Source organism: Zonotrichia albicollis, chromosome 4 (genome assembly GCF_047830755.1).
Source record: "Zonotrichia albicollis isolate bZonAlb1 chromosome 4, bZonAlb1.hap1, whole genome shotgun sequence".
Lineage (NCBI taxonomy): Eukaryota > Metazoa > Chordata > Aves > Passeriformes > Passerellidae > Zonotrichia > Zonotrichia albicollis.
In genome coordinates this window covers 48,591,927-48,610,935 of record NC_133822.1, presented here as the reverse complement: position 1 = coordinate 48,610,935, position 19,009 = coordinate 48,591,927, and the positions used below count along the sequence as shown (strand labels likewise).

Genomic DNA, 19,009 nt, shown 5'->3' with positions numbered 1-19,009 from the left:
TGCTCACTGCTTTTACACTCATCTACATTTTCAGTAAGGCAACAATGCAGTCACATCAAGTAACCGAGATGCCCCAAGCTACACTCAGCATCAGTTCTTTACTTTACTTCCTCTAGCAGAAAAGAAAAATTAGGCAAGCTTTTCCCACCACTTTTGCAATTCCTGCTCCGAAAAGCACAAAATATCGGAATTCTTGTAATGAATCACCTAAACTCTTAAGAGCAATCAGTGGAGAACATCCTACAAGAAATGGTGGGTATGGCTTTTATCTGAATGCCCATACAAACTACAATTTGTGTGGGCAGATCCACTCCAGCTTAGCTAAAACTGACTAAAGCTAAACCTATGTGTAATAGCCTCTGAAGGGATGAAAGTGAAAATAAAAAAAACACTAGATCCTTTATTGCCCAATATGGTAAATTAACAAGCTTAGGGTTCTATCTTTACAATTGTGACACTAATTATACATATTAAAATTGCCGCACCAAAGACTGACCCCACTTCACAATATTCGCACTTGGGGCTAGAAAAGCAGCCCCCCGAATCCAACCGACAAAAGCTTCCTTTCAGGCTATGCTTTTCCTTTTTCCCTACACCCGACGGATCGGCCAAGCCGCCAGCTAGGCCACGGCTGTAATCCGACTTCCCAGCAGCCTCTCCTTAAGCAGGACCGGCTGCCCCGGCCAATCCCCAGGATTAGCTTTGGAGCTTCCCTCTCCGTTAGCGCTGCGGGAATCCCGCTGCCAGCGCGGAGGGAAACGCGTCCCTTCCCACGGCTTTCGGCCACGTAGCGCGCCACGGCCACACCCAGGCCCACCGCAGCAGCACGGGCCCCCCGCCCCGCTCAGGTCTCAAGGATACATTTCCGAGGCGAGGGCTCCCTCCAGCCCTGGCTGCTGCTGAACCCGGCGCCGCCTCCCCCTCCGGGCGGCCTCCCGGGAGGGTTACCCGGCCGATCGCTGCAGCCTCGGCTCCGGCCCCAGCGCCCACCGCCCCGGTAGGGCCGGCCTCGGAAGCGGAACCGATCCAGGGCGTTGTGGCTGCGCTCCCAGAAGGAGAGCCGGGGGCCCGTGTCGGAGTGCGAGCCCGGCGGCATCCGCGGCGCCGGCGGGTGGGAGCGGAACGAGTCCTTAGGCCGGTAGCCGCCGTGGCCGTGCACGTGTCCCGTGTCGGGCGGAGGCTGGTGCCGCGAGCGCGGGAAGGGCCGCCCGGGGGAGGACATGGAGCCGCTTCCGTGGAGCCCGGGGGGCGGCCGGCGCCTCGAGTACGGCCTGCTACTGCTGCTGCTGCTACCGCCGCTACCGAGGCCGCCGACATGCTCGGAGCCGCCGCCATAGGGCCCGAAGCCGTTGTTGTCATCGTCGCTGATCTCGCCATCCTCCAGCTCCCCTTCCTCCTTCGGGGAGAGCCCGCTGGGGTCGGGCGCGGCCGCCGCCTCCGCGGCCGCCATGGGCCCACGACAACGGTCTCGGCGCGCCCTGCGGCCCCTCGGCTGGCCCGCGCGGACTCTCGCGAGACCACGCCCCGTCCCTCCCGCCTGGGAGGAGACAGAGCCTAGATGCGCAAGAGAAGAAACGGCTCCGGGCGACGCCCCTATTGCGGGGTATCCTGGGTAATGTAGTTCTTCCCTCGGGGCGAGACCAGCAAAGCACGGCCGGGGGACGCCGGCCCCTCAGCCAATCGCGCAGCGGCGGCGGAGGGCGAGCGCCAATGGGCGCGGGGCCCTCCATGTTGGTAGGGGAGCGGGTGGGGAGGAGGAGGCCGCCATCTTATTGAAGGGCATGGCGTTACGTGGGAACGGAGCGGTGGCATGGCGGCGGGCTGCCCTGTCCTGTCCTGTCCTGCCCTGCCCTCCGGCGCAGGATGATCAGTGGCAGCTCCCTTTAGCGCCGTCCAGGCTGCAGGAGCTTGTGCCTGCTGGGTGCCATTTCTCTGTTGGTGCGGCCTGTGCCCTGCTGCTCTCCCCAACCGTGCACAGGCTGCTAGAGAAGGGAAAGCAGCAAGTGTTCAAGCATTAACCCCCAGAACTCTCCTAGTAGCTAAACTAATGTTAAAATCTTTAAGAAGGAGGTTTCTGCAAAGCCTTCCAGAGCTGTAATTGCCTGTAAGTGAAATGTCCTAATGCCTTCAGAGAAAAAGTGCTAAGTGAGTATCAGAGAATGTAAAACTCCATAAACAACTTAAATAATTTGTTTTATTTTGGTATGTCTAAGTAGCATTCTGTTGCTACCTGGTTGGTTGTTGAGGGACGCAGCATCCTACCAAGACTGCTGACTGGAGAGCAGTAATGACTTGCTTGTGCAGAAAAAAACTAATTTTAAATAAAACTTTCTAAGTCAGATTGGTGTCTCCTGTAAAACTCACAAAGCCTGACTTTGAAAACTGAGAAACCTGAGAGGTTCCTTTGAATTATGCACGCTAAATGTCTTTGCAGATTTGCCATGGTTTTCAAACTTGGGGAAGAATGGCTGCTTCTTCATGCTTTCCCTGAGAGTGAATTATTAAGATGTTTTGTAGCGTATTTTTTAGTGAGTAATGTGCTATGAAATCACAAGCATCAAAATAAAACTCAGTATCATGTTGCTATTTATTTCCCCTTGCCTTCCTTTCTGGGCTTTGTTTAAATCCAGCAAGAATAGAGAGAGTGGATAAAGCGTATGCTTTGTAAAGTCCAAAATGTTGTGCCAAACAAGCTTCCTTTTCTTTGTTCAAAACACTTTTCACCCTCTTTTTTTTGATCTAACAGGACAAACTGAGTCAAAATAGATAGCATTGCAGTGACTTCATACAAAACAGGATAGAGTAATGGAAGATGTATATCATATCCGAAATTTCTCAATTCCTTTTCTGTTTAAAACAATATGCATTCTTTGAAGATATTTACAGGGAAGCAAGTTAAAGGCTTGCTGTTTCTCCCCCCCTCCCCAGCCCAGGTATACATCATTCTACATTAGTATGCTCTTTGTGTCAGTACTTCTACTCAAATTGTTGGTGTCTCTAGGAATCAGGCTTGCGTTATTTTACACATCCCACAGGACTAAAAACATGCAAATATTACATAGGACATACTGAAAACTTTCTCAAGTAGCAGCTGGAGGTCAAGCAGGTTTTTAAACATTGCTAGGTGCCTATGTCCATGTCTGAAATCTAACCCCCTGTAGTTACAAAGCAGTTTCAGTATCACTACATGTAAGCTGCAGAAATTTCCCTCCCAGCACATGTCCTTACTTGGGCATCCCAGGGCTTTGCACGTATCTCATTCCAGTTGCATTTGAACAGTTACCTTGATTTTTAAGTGTGTTCATGAACCAGTAGGAAATTACTATCAGTATCTTTTAGACAGAAAAGGAAAACATTTCTAGAACTGTCAAATATTGGCAAAACATCAGCTCTTTTGTGGGAAATTACCCTGACGGGTATTCCCACTCTATTGATTTTTATTGCATGTTTGCTTACTGTTCATCCGACATGTGTGGTGAATTTATTAAAAAATGCTATATAATCTGTATTATAAATGTCTGTCTAAGAGAAAACTTAACCATCTGTACTTAATCATCTGTAAAAGAATACCCTGAGAATCTTCCAGTAGTTTTGTATATCCTGTGGTATCAAATGTCCCTTCTTTCATTTCAGTCATCTGATATTCCTAGCTTTTTGCTATCATCTAGGGTTATCACATGAGTAATTTTAAATTTTCAGAAACAAGCAGATTCACCACGGTTATTAAATAGAGAAATTGATAGTGTTAAGTTCTTTTCTGTAAAGGGAATAAAAAGGCACGTGTAAAAAGAATGTGTTTTTCTGATGGTTTTGCTACCTACACATTTGAACAAAGGCCATAAACATTTGAAAACTGCAAGGGAGCTGCCATTCAAGTAGAAAACATGAAGAAACTTCCTTGCTTATGACATAAGTAATAGATAAAGAATTTTTTTGTGAGATTTCATTGACATGTGTGAACATAAGAGAAAAAAGAAAGAAATTTTATTTTAGCTGCATTTGACTTCATGCCTGTGTAACAGATTATATTGCTGCTGGAGGAAAAAAAATATTAAATAGTGAATATATTTTCAGTAAAGGACAAATAAAATAATTTAAAATACAGAAGATAGTACATTTTAGTACAGGAGCACAGAATTTAACTTGTTTCAAAGTTTGAGGCAGGAAATTAGTTACATGTTTACCATATAAATTAAATTCAGTGATAAAAAGTAAAGTGGATTTTGTTTTTGCAGAAGCACAGTCTGAGTTACAAGAACTTGGTCAGATTTCAGACATGTAAGACATTCAGTATTTTTTGATACTATAATATTTGGCTTAGGCTAAAATTAATTTTGCTCTTCTTGCTTTGCAAGTGTCAATTACTATCATAGGTTCAGGGTAGATCCCCTAGTTGGTGAGGTAACAAAGATAAATATATTCTTAGCATTTCTTCCACAGTTTTGTAGTTTTTCCTGTGTTCTGCCTGTGCCAGCTGACACAATGTCCAGTTAATCCACAATTTGACACTGTTGCACAATTTGACATAATTTTGTTGTTCTGTTTCTTAACTCATTTCTTCTGGATTATTTTTATTTTTGTTTCTGTTTTTTTAACAGAAAATTTGGTGAAATCTTCCAAAGAAGAAAGTTTCTATCCAATTAGGAACATCCAACTTCAAAATAAGCAGTAAGTGTAGGTAATTTCTTACTGAACATAGTCTGAACACAATGCCTTAAAAATGTCTTGAACAAAATGCCTTCAAAATATATATGAAAGTAAAAAGAAGTAAAAATTAGAGGAGACTGTAAGATTGAAAAAAGAACAAAGAATCACATTCAAATAGCAGCACAGAGCTGCATAATGATAGAATTAAATACTCACCTCATGACATGCTTAAAATTAATTAATATTTTACCAAGAAATATATCTGAGCAAATTATATTAAATACCTAAAGGAATCTTCCCTTGGATGAGGTAAAAGTATGAGATATTTCTATTTTACAGAAGACTATTCATAAAAGCTTTTAAAATAAAAAAAAGTAGTCTGTAATTTTTATTTTGGTATTTATGGTGAATTAATGGTAAAATATAAATCAATCCCATGGTTATGGTCTTGGACATGCACTTGGTGATGAGAAAAATCTTTTTATGACTGCAATTATTCAATACCTATCAGTTACTAAAAAAGATGTTTTTAAAATCTGGAAGATGTCAAAATGCAATTTTAGGTTTTCACCTCAGGTATTAATAGTCTGATGGAAGAGCTGATTCTAAGAGTTCTATTTTCCCAAAAGACAGAACTCTTGCACACAAGAACCTTTTTTCTTTTGCAAGAGATTTTATTTTTAGGAACATAAAATAATCACTGCAGATAACTTCAGATGAAACACACTCAAGTAGCAGTTAACTCCTTCCTGCTAGATGTTGCTAAAAGAATGGAAATTTCCTCTCAGGAACCTCAGCACCCTTTCCTGTATCCTCAGAGGTTTTCAGCTGAGGATCCTGCATTGCTGCTTGAGACCTACACAAGCTTTTGAGCAAGGACTCCTGCAAGTGCGCAATATGTTGAAGAGAAGTGTGCAAGCAAGGTCAGAAACTGAACCACAGAACTCATGTCCCCTTTAGGGCAAAGAAGACTTTGGGCTTTTTCTGTTGAGTTTGTACTTGTATTGGACACCTAACCCATGATTAACCCCAAAGACTGTCGTGAGTGTGTAATGTTTTGGGTTTTTTGCCCTTTGATGGCATCTTTGTTGTTCCTTAATTCTTCAAATTGTGTACAGACAGGGTTGATCATAGTTATTTATAGTGTTATTTGTAGAATGCAGATGCTACAGCCAAGTTAGAGGTATTTAACAGATCAAGTGTCTGTGGTAATTTTTTATGCTTGGATAGATATGCAAGTACATACATAATAGATTACATGCAGCACTTTCCACTATTTTGGTATTTTCCTCAGTGATTTTTAAATACTTCTGATATTCCTCAAAACATAAACTCTGAAACTAAAAGCTCAAATTAGCATGACTCAAAATAATATAAACAATTGTAACTTTTCTATTTGGCAGGTAAATACTGCAATGGATTTGATTCCACAGAGAATGATGGAGGGAGAAAGAAGTGAAGAAATAAACTTCACAATAATTTCCTGGGATTTTTTTTCTGAAATTATAATGTAGCATTGTCATCTATGTATGGAAGCTATGATACCTTTCTTTTTGTTAAAAATACTGTAGAAACATATAGAAACAATATCCTATAATGTCCTGCAATTTTGAGAATTACGCTATCCCACTTGCCATGATGCATTTGCTTTCAAATAACAAGTGTTCCCAGGTGCAACTAATCCCAGGTGATGGGTAGGAGTTGGAGCTTCATACATATCTCTATTGGATCTACTTGGATCAGTTCCCATCTGTGGCCTTGGGCAAGGAATTTCTGCCTTCAGGGTTTTCCAGATTGGTTGTTTTACTGACAAATTACATGCCATGGGAAGCATGATGACACCTTCACTAGAGTGAAGAGGGATATTGAAACACACCCAGCATTTTGAAATATTTAAGTCTTTACCATAATGGTAGGCCAACTGAAGAAAGATATTTTAATAGGTTATGTAAAGATACAAAAATTTTCAACTGTTTGGGGGCAGTGTGTGTGTATGGATCTGATGCTGTTGATATTGAGTCCTGTGTGTGTCACTTTTGTGTAGACTCAGGTCTGGGGTCCACAATGGTGGTACATTCAGAGGCAAGTTCTGGAAGGATTTTTTTTTCAACCTGTGAGTGAATAGTCTTGCCACTATTAGAGCTCACCTGTAGCTTGGATGTATGTGGTGCATTAGGTGAGCTCTGCAGCAACCTTATGGGCTTACCTGTTGCAAGTTCCCATGGACATAGTGTGTGTTTTTGTTCATAGTGATCTTGATGTATATTATGGCCAAAGAGAAAGCATTTGTGCCTTTTAGTCTGGTTATTCACAAAGTTTGGCCAGTATAATTCTTAAACAGATTTCTTCCTTTCAGCCCCTTCAAAGTCTAGATGCCCTTGGGTTCCTAGGGCTTGACAGGTCCTCTGGACAACAGGTCCTGTGAAATGAGTCTCCTGGTCACTATGTGGTACAGTGAGTATTCCAAAATGATGCATTGTCTGAAAAGTTTCTTAGTGACAATAGTAGCATCAGCATTTCTACATGGACAGACCTCTACCCATCCTGAGAAAAAGTTTATGATTAAATAAGTGTATTTGTGGTTGTGTTGTTTGGACATTGCATAAAATCCACTTGTAAACTTACAAAGGAAACCCATGTGTCTAACTGTGCTGCATCTTTGGCTTTGACCCTTCATCTGATGTTATGGACCAAACAAATTGGACAAGTGCTGCAGTACTGCTGTGCTCTTACAGAAAATTTAGGGCAAACCAAGCTTGTACTGATGCAATCACACCCCCTTGCCAGGGTGAGCCATCAGGTGAGTCACACCAGCAAGGTGAGGAGGAGCTGAGGTGCAACAAGGTGGTCATCTGGGGACAGCCATGAGGACTCAAGGTGTAACTGGCACACCTGGCACAGTCAGGCAATGTTTTCATCTTCTAGGGCTGAGTCCTGCAAAAACAGTTCTGAAAGAGAAGCAAATGGTGACTGCTGTGTGGAAAGGCTGATGAGAGCATTTACAGGAGTGTGCCAGCCAGAAAGACCCACTGTCGTTGCTGATTGATCAATTAAGGCCATTTCTTGTTTGGAATCGTCATAAGGAAAAACATGAGTGTAGTATTTTACTATTGCTAAGAGCAGGCAGTACTAATGCTTGCAGAAGAGCTTCAACATAGCAGCAAGGTACTTGCATTGGAGTGCAAAGGGATGTTAAGAAGCTGAGTTGCTTTCAAAGTTATCCACAACTGTGCATAGCCCCAAAGGTATATCAGGAATTGGTGTAACACATGGCTAAGGAAAACCCATGGCTCTTGTGCAAGTACAGAAGTGCTAATCAGGACAGCAAGTCCTGCAGTTTGTACTGGAGAGCAATAATAATCTTCCACTCCTTTGGTGGAAGTACAGACATCACATCCTGGAGCTGCATCAGAGAGCTGGAACACCTCTCCTATGAAGAAAGGCTGAGAGAGTTGTGTCAGTTCAGCCTGGAGAAGGTACAGGGAGACCTTTTACCACCTTCCAGTACCTAAAGGGGCTGACAAGAGAGCTGGAGAGGGACTTTTTAAAGGGTGTGTAATGATAGGAAAAGGGGAGATGGCTTTAAAACTAGAAGAGGGTAGGTTTAGAAGCAATACTAGGAAGAGATATTCTAGTGTGAGGGTGGAGAGGCACTGGAACAGGTTGCCCAGGGAATTCATGGATGCCCTATCCCTGGAAGTGTTCAAGGCCAGGTTGGAGGGGGCTCTGGGCAACCTAATTGAGTGGAAAGTGTCTCTGCCCATGGTAGGGTGGTTGGAAATAGATGGTCTTTAAGGTCGCTTCCAACACAGACCATTCTATGACTCCATGGATGGCCTGTGGAGCCACAGGGAGCCATCTGTAAGAGGGATCATGTCTGGCTTCTGTAGGAGAAAATCTCTGATATCATGGAAGGGTGCTAAGGGAGTTCTATGGCAGCAGGGAAGTCATGGCAATCTCCACAGGCAGGGCCACGATGTAATGCTACAGGATTAAGGACAGAACAGCAAGAGTCCTGGCTGTTGGCAGGAGTTTTTGTTGGAAAATGTGTCTGTGCTAGTTGGAAATATGCAGAGATCTCCCTTTATAAAAGGGCTGCAACAGGGTAGGGAAAAGCAAGAGTTAGGGGATATCCTAGAACTAGAGTATCAGGGTGGGAGTTTTTTTTAATTAAAAATCAGCTGCAATGACTTTTCATAATTTCTTTTGTTTAGATTTTATTTAGTTTTTTTCCATTCAATGTCTTTTCATACCAGCTGAAAAAGACATCCCATTGGACTGTGCCACCAGGTTGCCTGATTATTTATACTATTAAACATTCCAACAAAGGAGCCAGACTTTAAAAGATGAATGGCTAATAAAAGTGATATTACAAAAAAGGAGTATGCATATTACTTCTCAGTTGGTAGCTGTGAAGTGTTGGGACTGCAGGCCCAGAGAATTAAACTGATAAATAAAGAGGTGTGGTATGACCCTCAATGCCAGGACAATTTCTCAGCTTTTCTTGAAGCACTTCACTGTTATTTTTAAATGTAATCTGAACTATGAATATGTAAGAAAATTAAAGAATTTTAAATGTTTTTTCCAGTTCAAAACAACTTTCCTTTACACTATTTTCAGGAAAATTCAGGAAGCTTAACTTGGCAAGGAAACAAGTTGAAAGGGACGGTAGTCACAAAGGCACAGAGGGTTGATATTTGACTTTGTTTTGCTAAATAGGTGGACGCAGATTCAATCCTTCAAGAGCAGCTGGTGCTTAGGACTAGCCCACTCTCTAGGGACTTCCTGGAATCATCTCCTCAGAGCAGTCCAAATACATCTGCAGAGTAGCTGTACAGTTAAGCAGTGTCAATTACTGAGAGGTCAGTGTTTCAGCTGCATGCAGCTGGTATTTTATTTTTTTCATTTAGCAGTATAAATATATAATCAAAGTCTTCTCGCTTAGTTAATGCAGAAAGAAAAGTTTATTTGCTGGTTGTTTCAGTTCCCCTGAGGTAACAGACTTCAGAGGGGTGATACATTGCAGGAATCTCCTTCTGTTAATTAGTAGGAGGAGAGTGACATCCATAGGCTCAAATTGACTGTATATATGCAAATGTCCTAAGGCAATTCTTGAACATCATGTCATGAGCCATTTCTGTAAAAGTTTCAGTACCTTCTGTCAGCCAGCAGCTATTAGTGGCCTGACTATTGTACAGAAATTTTTTCATTACTAGCTATATTTGCATGTGAGCCTTTTCTAGTAAAACTGTAAGATCGGTTTTCAGGAAAAAAGAATAACAAATTCAGAATCTCTCTGTTCTGACTCTGGAAGAGTTCTCGAGTTTCTTGTTTTCACAGTCTTTGACAAATGTTCTTTTGGGTTTGAATCTTTAGGGGAAGGGAAAAAAAAACCAGCTCCAGTGTACCTAAGGCTGACACCTAAATCAGTGTCTGACATAAGAGAAATTAAACATATAAGATGAATTCCAGATAGTTGGACATATTTACAGGTGGAAGTCTCAAATAATTAACATAAAAGCAGGCTGGTAAAGTCTCAAGCCAAAAGTCTGCAAAATATATTTTGAAAAAGTCATGAGCCATTCTACTAAAATAATAATGAATGTTTAAAATGTTCACTTTTTATTTATTTATTGAGATTTCTTCTGAGAAGATTTTGTTTGAATCCTAGTCATTCTCATTTCTGCATCTATATTATCAAATGTCCATGTCATCAAGAAAAAATAAATGACTTGCAAGACTTGGCAGCTGGGAGATAACCTCCTGTTGTTATAGTGATGTTCTAGAGTTCACAGAACTGAAGAGTTTAGTATCTTGAAAAGCAGAGCACCAAGTTTTGTTTATGTTTGTTATGAGAAAGGCATAAATAAGGCATAAATGCAGATTCCTTTCACAGATGAAGAAGATACTTCCACACACACCCTCCCACAAATCCCCCCACCTACCCCCAGCTTGTCAAAACTTTGTTTTCAGAGATTAAAACCAGTGCTACCTTAGAGTGTTGTGTACAGTGACAGGATGTTCTGGGACTTCAATACCAATTTCTGACACTGGGTGGATCTCTGAAGTCAGGAGAACAAGAAAATAAATCTTTAATTGGCACTGTTTTGGCATGAGAAGGGTGGATTGGGCTCCGCCCTGTTTGTCAGTGTCTTGACTTCTCCATTTTTAATCTGCTTCAGGACGGAGTGGTTTCCTATGGCATCACTTTACTGTTGTTGACTCAAAGAATCAGAATAAATTATCACAGCAAAGAGGCAGAATAAGCAGTGCAATAGTCTTTCTGATGAGAAACTTCAGTTGCTGAAAACATTGGGAATCTGCAACTCTTTATCATAGGACTTAAACTCATGTTAGCTTTGAATTACTTTTTCTGCACCAGTCTGCTGAATCTGGACTGAAGAGAAAACGGTAAGGGATATTTCTGCTTAACTTTTGAACGTGTGTTGTTAGAGCCACCTCTTTTCAGTAAAACTTATTCTTCCTTATTCTGTAGTTTTAGTTTTCCAGGATATTTTCATATTTCATACTAAATTATCCAGTTTCTGAACTGAAAAAGTCGTCAGTTCCATAGCAGTGTTTGAAGTTGGATGTGTGGGTATTTGCCCTGCGTGAACCAGGACCAAAATTCTCTACTGCCAAAGTCAAAATATTGTATTTACATGACTTATTTTTTTAATAAATATTCAAAGATAAAAAGCTCATTCTTTATTACAAAGTAGATTTCCCAAAATCCAGTTTATTGATCACAGAGTACTTGCTGCTTTTGTCTATCTGCAAAATACAGCTAAATCTGTAGTGCACTTGGCAAGTGCATTATCCTCCAATATTTGTCTCTCTAAGGAAGTAATAATTATCTGGTTTTACAAAAAACTGAACATTTGCCCAGGTAAGACACAATATATAATTTTTCAGATACAACCTTACAAATACAAATTTACAATCTGCAGTAAATCTAAGAATTATGAGTTTTATAATATAAAACTTCATCATAATTGCTGCAGTGTAAGTAAGAAAAATAATTCTCTTCAAAAACATAATACTCCACTGCTGTCCATAGTAGTTTTTAATAGGCTACTACTAAAGTGTAGGGTCTTCTTTGGTACAAGACCAAATCAGTACAAGATTTCTACATTGTAATAAATGAGGAAGGTCCCATTATGCTGTGGATTTGAATTTGCATTCAATCCACAGCTGAATATTTCCCTCATGAATTTTCCTTGTAGTTGTTAAATGAGTAACAATAGAAAAATTATTTTATAATTTATCTTATTATAGGATCCAGAGATTCTGCTTAGGACTGAAGGCAATTTTTACAAACCTTTAATAAAATCTTCAATAAAATGTTTCACTGTGTATAAAAAAATGGCAGATCATCTGGTTTTAGGTTGTTGTTAAGTTTTTCATGTGATCTGGAACAAGGCATTGACCGATGTTACTTCCCTTCCTTAAACTTCAAAATTTCAAAAATTTGTGAAGATTTTTAACTTCTTATGTTTAACTGCTATAGAAACATAAAGCACTTGTTGCTGATTCAGAGAGACACAATATCCTCAGTATTTAAGCTGTGTCTTCATAACTGATGCTTGTGCCTCTCATCTGTATATAACACCTTATAGTAATAAAGATACTAATAGTGCCTTTATTCAGTTTTAGTATTCATATTAATTTTGATACTTCACTTTCAACTATTCCATGCTTTTAGTAACATAAAAAGATTAAATAAAGTTGAAAGTGATTTAAGAGGCATTTTACATGCCTTAGTAGATTGCATATAATGGATTATAAATGTAAACTAAGAAATATAACTGCAGAAAAGAGGTATAGCAAATATTTTTTTATACTTCCCTAGTCAGAACTGAATTAAGTACATATGCAGTAACCTCTGCTGTGCCTCTAGTATTAATCAACTGAAATAGATATAAATGAGGACTACATTCAGTTGTGGATGAAGTGATGTTACTGTATTTCTCCCATCAGTATTCATTATAAGGTTTCATCCATTTGATGGTGTTGATATAATCTCCCTTGAGTTTTTGGGTCAGTCTTCTCATTGTATCACCACATCTTCCCTGACTTGCATGGCCTTGCAGCATTACACAGCCACTCCAGAATGCAAGAAGTCTGTTTTGTTACAAAAGCATCCCACTCTCTTCACATGGAAAAGGCAGAGAGCTGGACTCACTATGGCCTAGAGCAACTGAAAACAATGTTAGGAAAAGGCAGTGGGGAAGATAGAAAGTATGTCCTGACTGGAGACCCAACAGATGAAACAGTATCACCTATTGATTACACTGCCAGAGTTTGCCCTTCAGACAGCCATTGTGTGGTTTAGTGCCCTTTTATTTCAGATGCAGATAAAGACATTTTGAGCAACTGCTTGGAAAGTCTCAGACAGAAACTATTCACATAGACACAGCATCTGGGCACTTGAGCCATTGTTCAAAGAAAGGGTAATTTACCATCCCATTAAGGAGATTATTTTTGAAATGAGCCACACATTTCCATTGCTCTTCATCTTCCAGTGGCTCACCTGGCTGAGTGTGGTCTACGCTTTGAACTATAAATAAAAATTCACAATAAAATATAAATATAAATTCACAAATAGTTGGACTTGATAGCATGTTCATGTGGTTTCTTTATTAGGAAATGTTTAGGAATATTACAATTATTTTTTTCCTTTTGCTAAGTGCTGCTGAGGTAGTATCAAAACATGCCAGTTGTATCTGATTGTTTTGTTTTGTTTGTTTGCTTATTTTTGTTTGTTATGCATTTTTTGTTTGTTTGGGTTTTTTTGTTGGAGAGCTTCTAAAGTCAGTACAGAATACAAACAAAACTCTTGTAATACAGACATCCCCTAGGAAATCCATTAGTCTGCTGGTTGGAATAGTCAGTTAAAAATAGTAAATCAAATTTCCATCTTTGTTCTGTTTAGTTCTGGCAAGCCAAGACTAGTAGGCATTGGTCATCTACATGCTTAGTGATTTCCAAGTCATTGATAAAACTATCATGTCTGCATTCAGACATCTCTTTTTGAGCTCATTACATTCAATCTTGATAACAAGAAGACACAAAAAATTTTTTTACATATTTGGCAAGCTTGTCAGTATCCAGGCCTGGTCACTAACAATCTGGAGGTAATATTTTTTTGTTAAGATTTTGTTCCATGTATAGATGTAGCTTTGGTTGATCCCCTCACCTCCCAGTATCTCTTACAAATTATTTTAAGCACAATGAAAATTAGTAATCTTAAATCTTTAGCAGTATTTACTAGAATTGTCTGCTAAAGAACCTAAACGTACATATGACAGAGTTCTTGAGCCAAAGATCTGCCCTGGTTTAGGCTGGGATAGAGTTAATTTCTTCTTGGTGGTGGTGCTTTGCTGTGTTTTGGATTCAGTATGAGAATAATGTTGATAACACCCTGGTGTTTTGGTTGTTGCTAAGCTGTGTTTATCCAAGGACTTTTTTGGTCTCTTGCTTTGACAGTGAGATGGTACACAAGCCTAAAAAAACACAAACAAAAAATAACCCAAAACCAAAACAAAAAAACCCCCATAAACAGACAAAAAAAACCCACCACAACTAAAACCCTCCACCCAAACAAAAACAAAACCCAAACAAACAAACAAACAAAAAAAAAACAATTACATCAAGAAAACCCAAAACAACTGTGAGGGAGCATAGCTTGAGCAGCTTATGTGAACTGGCAAAAGGGATATTCCACACTGCAGACCATCCTGCCCTGTTACATAAACTGATGGAGTTACCTGTAAGAGGGGCTAACAGGGGTCTAGGGATGGTGTCTGGCATCAGTCAGCAGATGGTGAGCAATTGCTTTGTTCATCACTTGGTTTTCTTTTTTGCTGTCATTATTATTTTTTTCTTTTATTTCAATTATTCAACTGTTCTTATCTCAATTTACAGGTTTTGCTTTTGACTCTCCTCCCCATTCCACCAGGGTGGGGAGGAGGTAAGTGAGTGACTGTGGGGTTCTTAGTTGCCAACTGGGTTCAAGACCCTAAAATCTAACTATGACCAGTGTGGGAAAAATATATATGTGCATAGTTCCATCACTGCTTCTCAGTCTGCCTAAACAAGTAAAACTGCTGATTTGAATCATTATGTATGACAAGTTACACCTACTTGCTGTGACAGATGTGGAAGACATGAGTTTTCACAGGATAAAAATGTATATAACATAATGATTCTGAATAATTTAGAAGTTATCTCAATCTGAAATCCAGCCAGTCCTGTTCTCTGCATAGCTGTAATTCTGCACAGACAATAACATGACTAACACCATACAGCAGAGATGCAGCTCTGATGCCAGTCAGTGGTACTCTACCAAGCCAACCCATGGAGACCAGCTTCCTCTCTTGAAGACCAGGGCAGTAAGCTTGCTCTGCACCTTTATCACTGCCCTAAGTATCTTGAAAGCCACTATTCCATGGTGACTCACAGCCAAAGCTGCCCTTGAGCATCACGTGCTGCTGCAGCCCCTCCTTGTTGGTGAGACGAGGCCCAGCAAAGAACTGTGGGAACTCAGCACATCACTCCTGATGTCCAGAGTTGCCGAGATAACCCCTGGGGGGGGGCTCGGAAATCCTGGAATGTTGCCAGAAGTGCTTGGTGGTTGGATTTTGACCCTGCAGGGCATGTGCCACCTGTATGAGGACAAGAGGATCACTTGGGGATAAGTGGTGAAGGAATTGATTATTCACAGGGTGAAAGCACAGGTTTGGGGATTTTGGTACAGGGGGGTTTTTAGGAGACAAGATGGAGGAATTAGGGCGTGTCTTGTCCTTCTCCTCTTCTTCTTGTCATCCATCTTTGATGGTGATGTTGGCACTTTGGGATCGGTTCACATTAAATCTGCACTTGTTAATAAGGGTAAAAGGTATTGGAAGGTAAAGGTAAATATCTTATCCGTAGTTTTTAGTATAAAAATAGATGACCGCCCAGTGGGAGGTCAGTGTGCCCATGGCTGTCTTGCTGGGCAGACCTCTGTCAGGCTGGGAGACAATTTTGTAGATAAGAATTAATAAACAATATTGAAGACCAAAAAATCTGAAGAGTGCACTCGTCCTTTGGAGGGCGGGCTGTCCCAAGGCCATTGTATGCCTAACCGGGCAGAGACAACAGGCTGAGAACGGAGAAAGAACCTCTCCTTGTTGGCTTCTGTGTCACTTGGAGAAGGAAGTTATCATCAACACACTTCAGGAACCTCCTGTATTGCTTATGGCCTGCTGTGTTGTCCTTCCAATAGATATGGTTATGGTTGAAGTCCCTTGGGAAGGTGAGGGCTTGTGAATATGAGGGTGCTCCTATCTGTTGCTGAAGAGATGCATCCTTCTAGTATGACTTCATTCTAACACCATCCCACCATGTCTCCATGGTTCCAGTAAGAGTGTGGCCCTGCAGCCATGTGCATCTCTAACTCCTTGCTGTTTATTCCCCATGCTGTGTGTTTTCATAGAGCCATTTAAGTTGGGACCCCCAATTAAACCAACTCACTGGCTGGAGTGGCTGGAATTCCTTTGTGCTGCTCTTCAGGTGCTCTCCTGCTAACATATTGCTGCCTAAAATCAGAAGAAAAACTTTCCAAACAATATTAGAATGGATAGCATAAAGAGCAGTCTTTCAATGAAAGGTTATGTGCACATGCAGCATCAAATTTTTTTAGACTTTTTTAGAAGTTTAACTAATTTGTATATCTAGCTAGTACATCCAATGGGAGACTGGTTGTCCTGGTAACCCACCCTTGGACCTGCCCCACTAGAGTCACTCCAAGGGGTTCTTAGCCCTTCATCTTGTTATGTCCTTGTTGGAAATCCTTTCCCTTGAAAATAAGACCAAATTGCATTTCAAGAAGGTGACATAATGTGTGAGAAAGGGTAACTACTGTTCTAAAGTGTAAGAAAGTGCTAGAAACTATACAGTTACATATTAAAACCTACAAAGCTACAAATACATAAAGAAGCTAAAAATCTTTAGGCATCACTATGATCCTCCTCCAGGTTCTGGGCATCTCTTGTGGGGGCACTGGCATCAAACCAGTGGGACTGGGATGAAAGGAGGCTCTCCTCCCCTGGCAACTTTAAAGCCTCTTTACCATCTTGGCAAGTCTGTGACTGAAGACGGTCATTCCTTGTGCACAGTTCTTTTAGATCTTTACCTGCCTTGCTTACTGTTACCCTTCCCCATTACTGAATTTACCCACTGCTGAACCCTTTTTTTTTCCATTAACATATTTTTGCACTCTAGTTTAATTCTTTAACTTCATTCTCTGAAGAATGCAAATATACTAGAGACATCACAATCTTGAAAATATGCTACTTTCAATATGTTGGCTCTTGCCTTTATCTACTTGATAAAGTAGAAAAACACAGCATAAACACATAGTAAAAAGCTGGGTCATTTGTAATAAATGACCGGAAAAAGGACAATTAGGCTACTAGGAATAATTTTAATTGGTGTCATTGTCCTTGGATACATTCATTTAACACAATGCAAAAGCCTATCCACACATATTTAATAAATTTAATACTTAAAGCTTCATTCTAGGTTCTGTTCTTTTTTGGTAAGCGATTTGGATATTTATTCTTCATTTGCTGCTTTGTAGTCCACAATCCAAATCCTGGTATGAATAGTTTTGCTATAGTCTTAAGCTCTGACATTTTTAAGTGCCTCAAAAATGTTAGGAATTCATCTGTACAGCAACTCCTTCAGTGTGAAAATGACTGTTTGCAATTTGGTTGGTATTTTCACAGGTGGCTACTAATTATGAATGCTCTACTTAAGAAGAATATTTATCTGCAGTATAACTTTTCCCCTTCTGTTTTCTGTAACTATCTAAATACACTATCAGCATAAAATTTTACAATCTTACTATGTTGTCTTTTCTAAGAGTGTTAATATTATTCAAGGCCCTTGTGAACAGCTATACTTAATACAATGTTAACAATTTTTACAGATTTTTAATTTCATGTGTTGAACAGTATTTTGTCTTCAATCAAAGAAGAAACAATTGAGAAAACAAGATTATTTGTTGTTGTTCTATTAAGAAAACAAGATTAACAAAGGAGAATAAAAGATGTTTAAATTAGTATTTAACTTTCAAGCTATATTATTCATAATGCACTCTATCAAGCATAAGTGTGAATAATGTTTTAAGCAGTGAAGACAACTGGAAAGTTCTATCTCCGAGATACAAAAAAATAAGTCCGAAATCTACTTCTAAAATTGCCATAGAAGTTTAGAAATGTTATGCTGTATTATGGCAAATCTACTAAATTCCTAGGAAAAGAATGAGTGTAAAAGACTTATTAGCATGCTGTGTACAGTGACATCTTCTTATCTTTCTGTTGCATTGCTTTTAATAATCTCACATTCCTGCCTCTTATTAAATCTTACTTTTTTCTTTTTTTTTTTTCTCCTAGATATTGCACTGGCAGTGCTTGGCATCCTATACATTTAGGCAAAAGGTAAGAAGAAACTCTTCTTCTAAATATTGGGTAGCTTATAATTCCAATTTTTTTAAATTCAAACTTTTCAAATTTTTCTTATTCCTCATATGAATTTGGATGGGAAAGTGTGAGGAAAAGCTTTCAGATTTATTTGTTGTAAACAACTGTTTCTTGGGTTTTTTTTTTAATTGTCAAGCTTATCACTACTATTAGGTGTGAATAAGGAATGGGGGGAGGGTTATAAGTAAAAACTGACTATGAAATTAATGTATTGCATGCATTAAATATAATACAGAAAATATTAAATATTTTCTGACTGTTTCAGGATGGCTTTTTAAATACATTCATTCTGTATTCACAATATTGTAAGCATCTAGATGGCAATTTAAATTTTTTAAAAACCCAGCTTTTACTAATTAAAAGTGTTGTTGTTGTTATTATTATTATTATTACCATTATTACAGGACCTAGTGAAAAAAGGGCAACATCTAGAAAAGAATGTTTTAAATACAATATATGGGGCAATTACAGAGCTGTTGTAGACATTACTTTCAAAACTGTAGCTACTTCTTTCAGCTTCCAAATGTAGAAAGTTGCGTGCCTTTCTTCCTTGTTTTCTAATCTACTTGCAACATTTAATGTGTACCAAGCTACTGCAGGAAAATTTGTTGGCAATCAGAAACACTGGAAGAAAGATGTTTGAAGCCACATTTAACAAAAGACTCAGAGCTGAAAAAGGAGTCAAAGCCAACATTATTCATGCACTGGTTGTTAGACATTTCCTGACCAGAACTACCTTTCTCACACCAGGAGTGGAGAGCTGTGATCCCTTTTGGTGTTCTTGCTCAGGTAAACTCCAGCAGCAGCAGCACTTTGTGCTTTAAGCCAAGAGA

At 39.8% G+C, this 19,009-nt stretch overlaps 1 protein-coding gene and 1 long non-coding RNA gene across 4 annotated transcripts in view; one reads left to right on the top strand and one right to left on the bottom strand.

The window, feature by feature from the left end:
- The window catches only part of ZFC3H1 (zinc finger C3H1-type containing), a 41,188-nt gene extending 39,645 nt beyond the window's left edge, over positions 1–1,543 (bottom strand). For both annotated transcript variants that reach the window (XM_014272257.3, XM_014272262.3), the window contains exon 1: positions 862–1,543. In XM_014272257.3, coding sequence (XP_014127732.2) covers positions 862–1,450 — 589 coding nt within the window. In that variant the 5' untranslated portion in view covers positions 1,451–1,543. The remainder of the gene's footprint in view (positions 1–861) is intronic.
- Positions 1,531–18,242, top strand: LOC102067114 (uncharacterized). 2 transcript variants are annotated; one of them, XR_003381850.2, is made up of 5 exons: positions 1,531–1,612; positions 4,599–4,668; positions 5,466–5,570; positions 6,051–11,058; positions 18,090–18,242. It is a non-coding gene; the product is annotated as an uncharacterized LOC102067114 (long non-coding RNA). The 2 variants fall into 2 exon arrangements; XR_012580067.1 differs by lacking the exons at positions 1,531–1,612; positions 18,090–18,242 and adding an exon at positions 1,726–2,145 and having other exon boundaries at positions 6,051–11,590.
- The last annotated feature ends 767 nt before the right edge of the window (positions 18,243–19,009 follow it).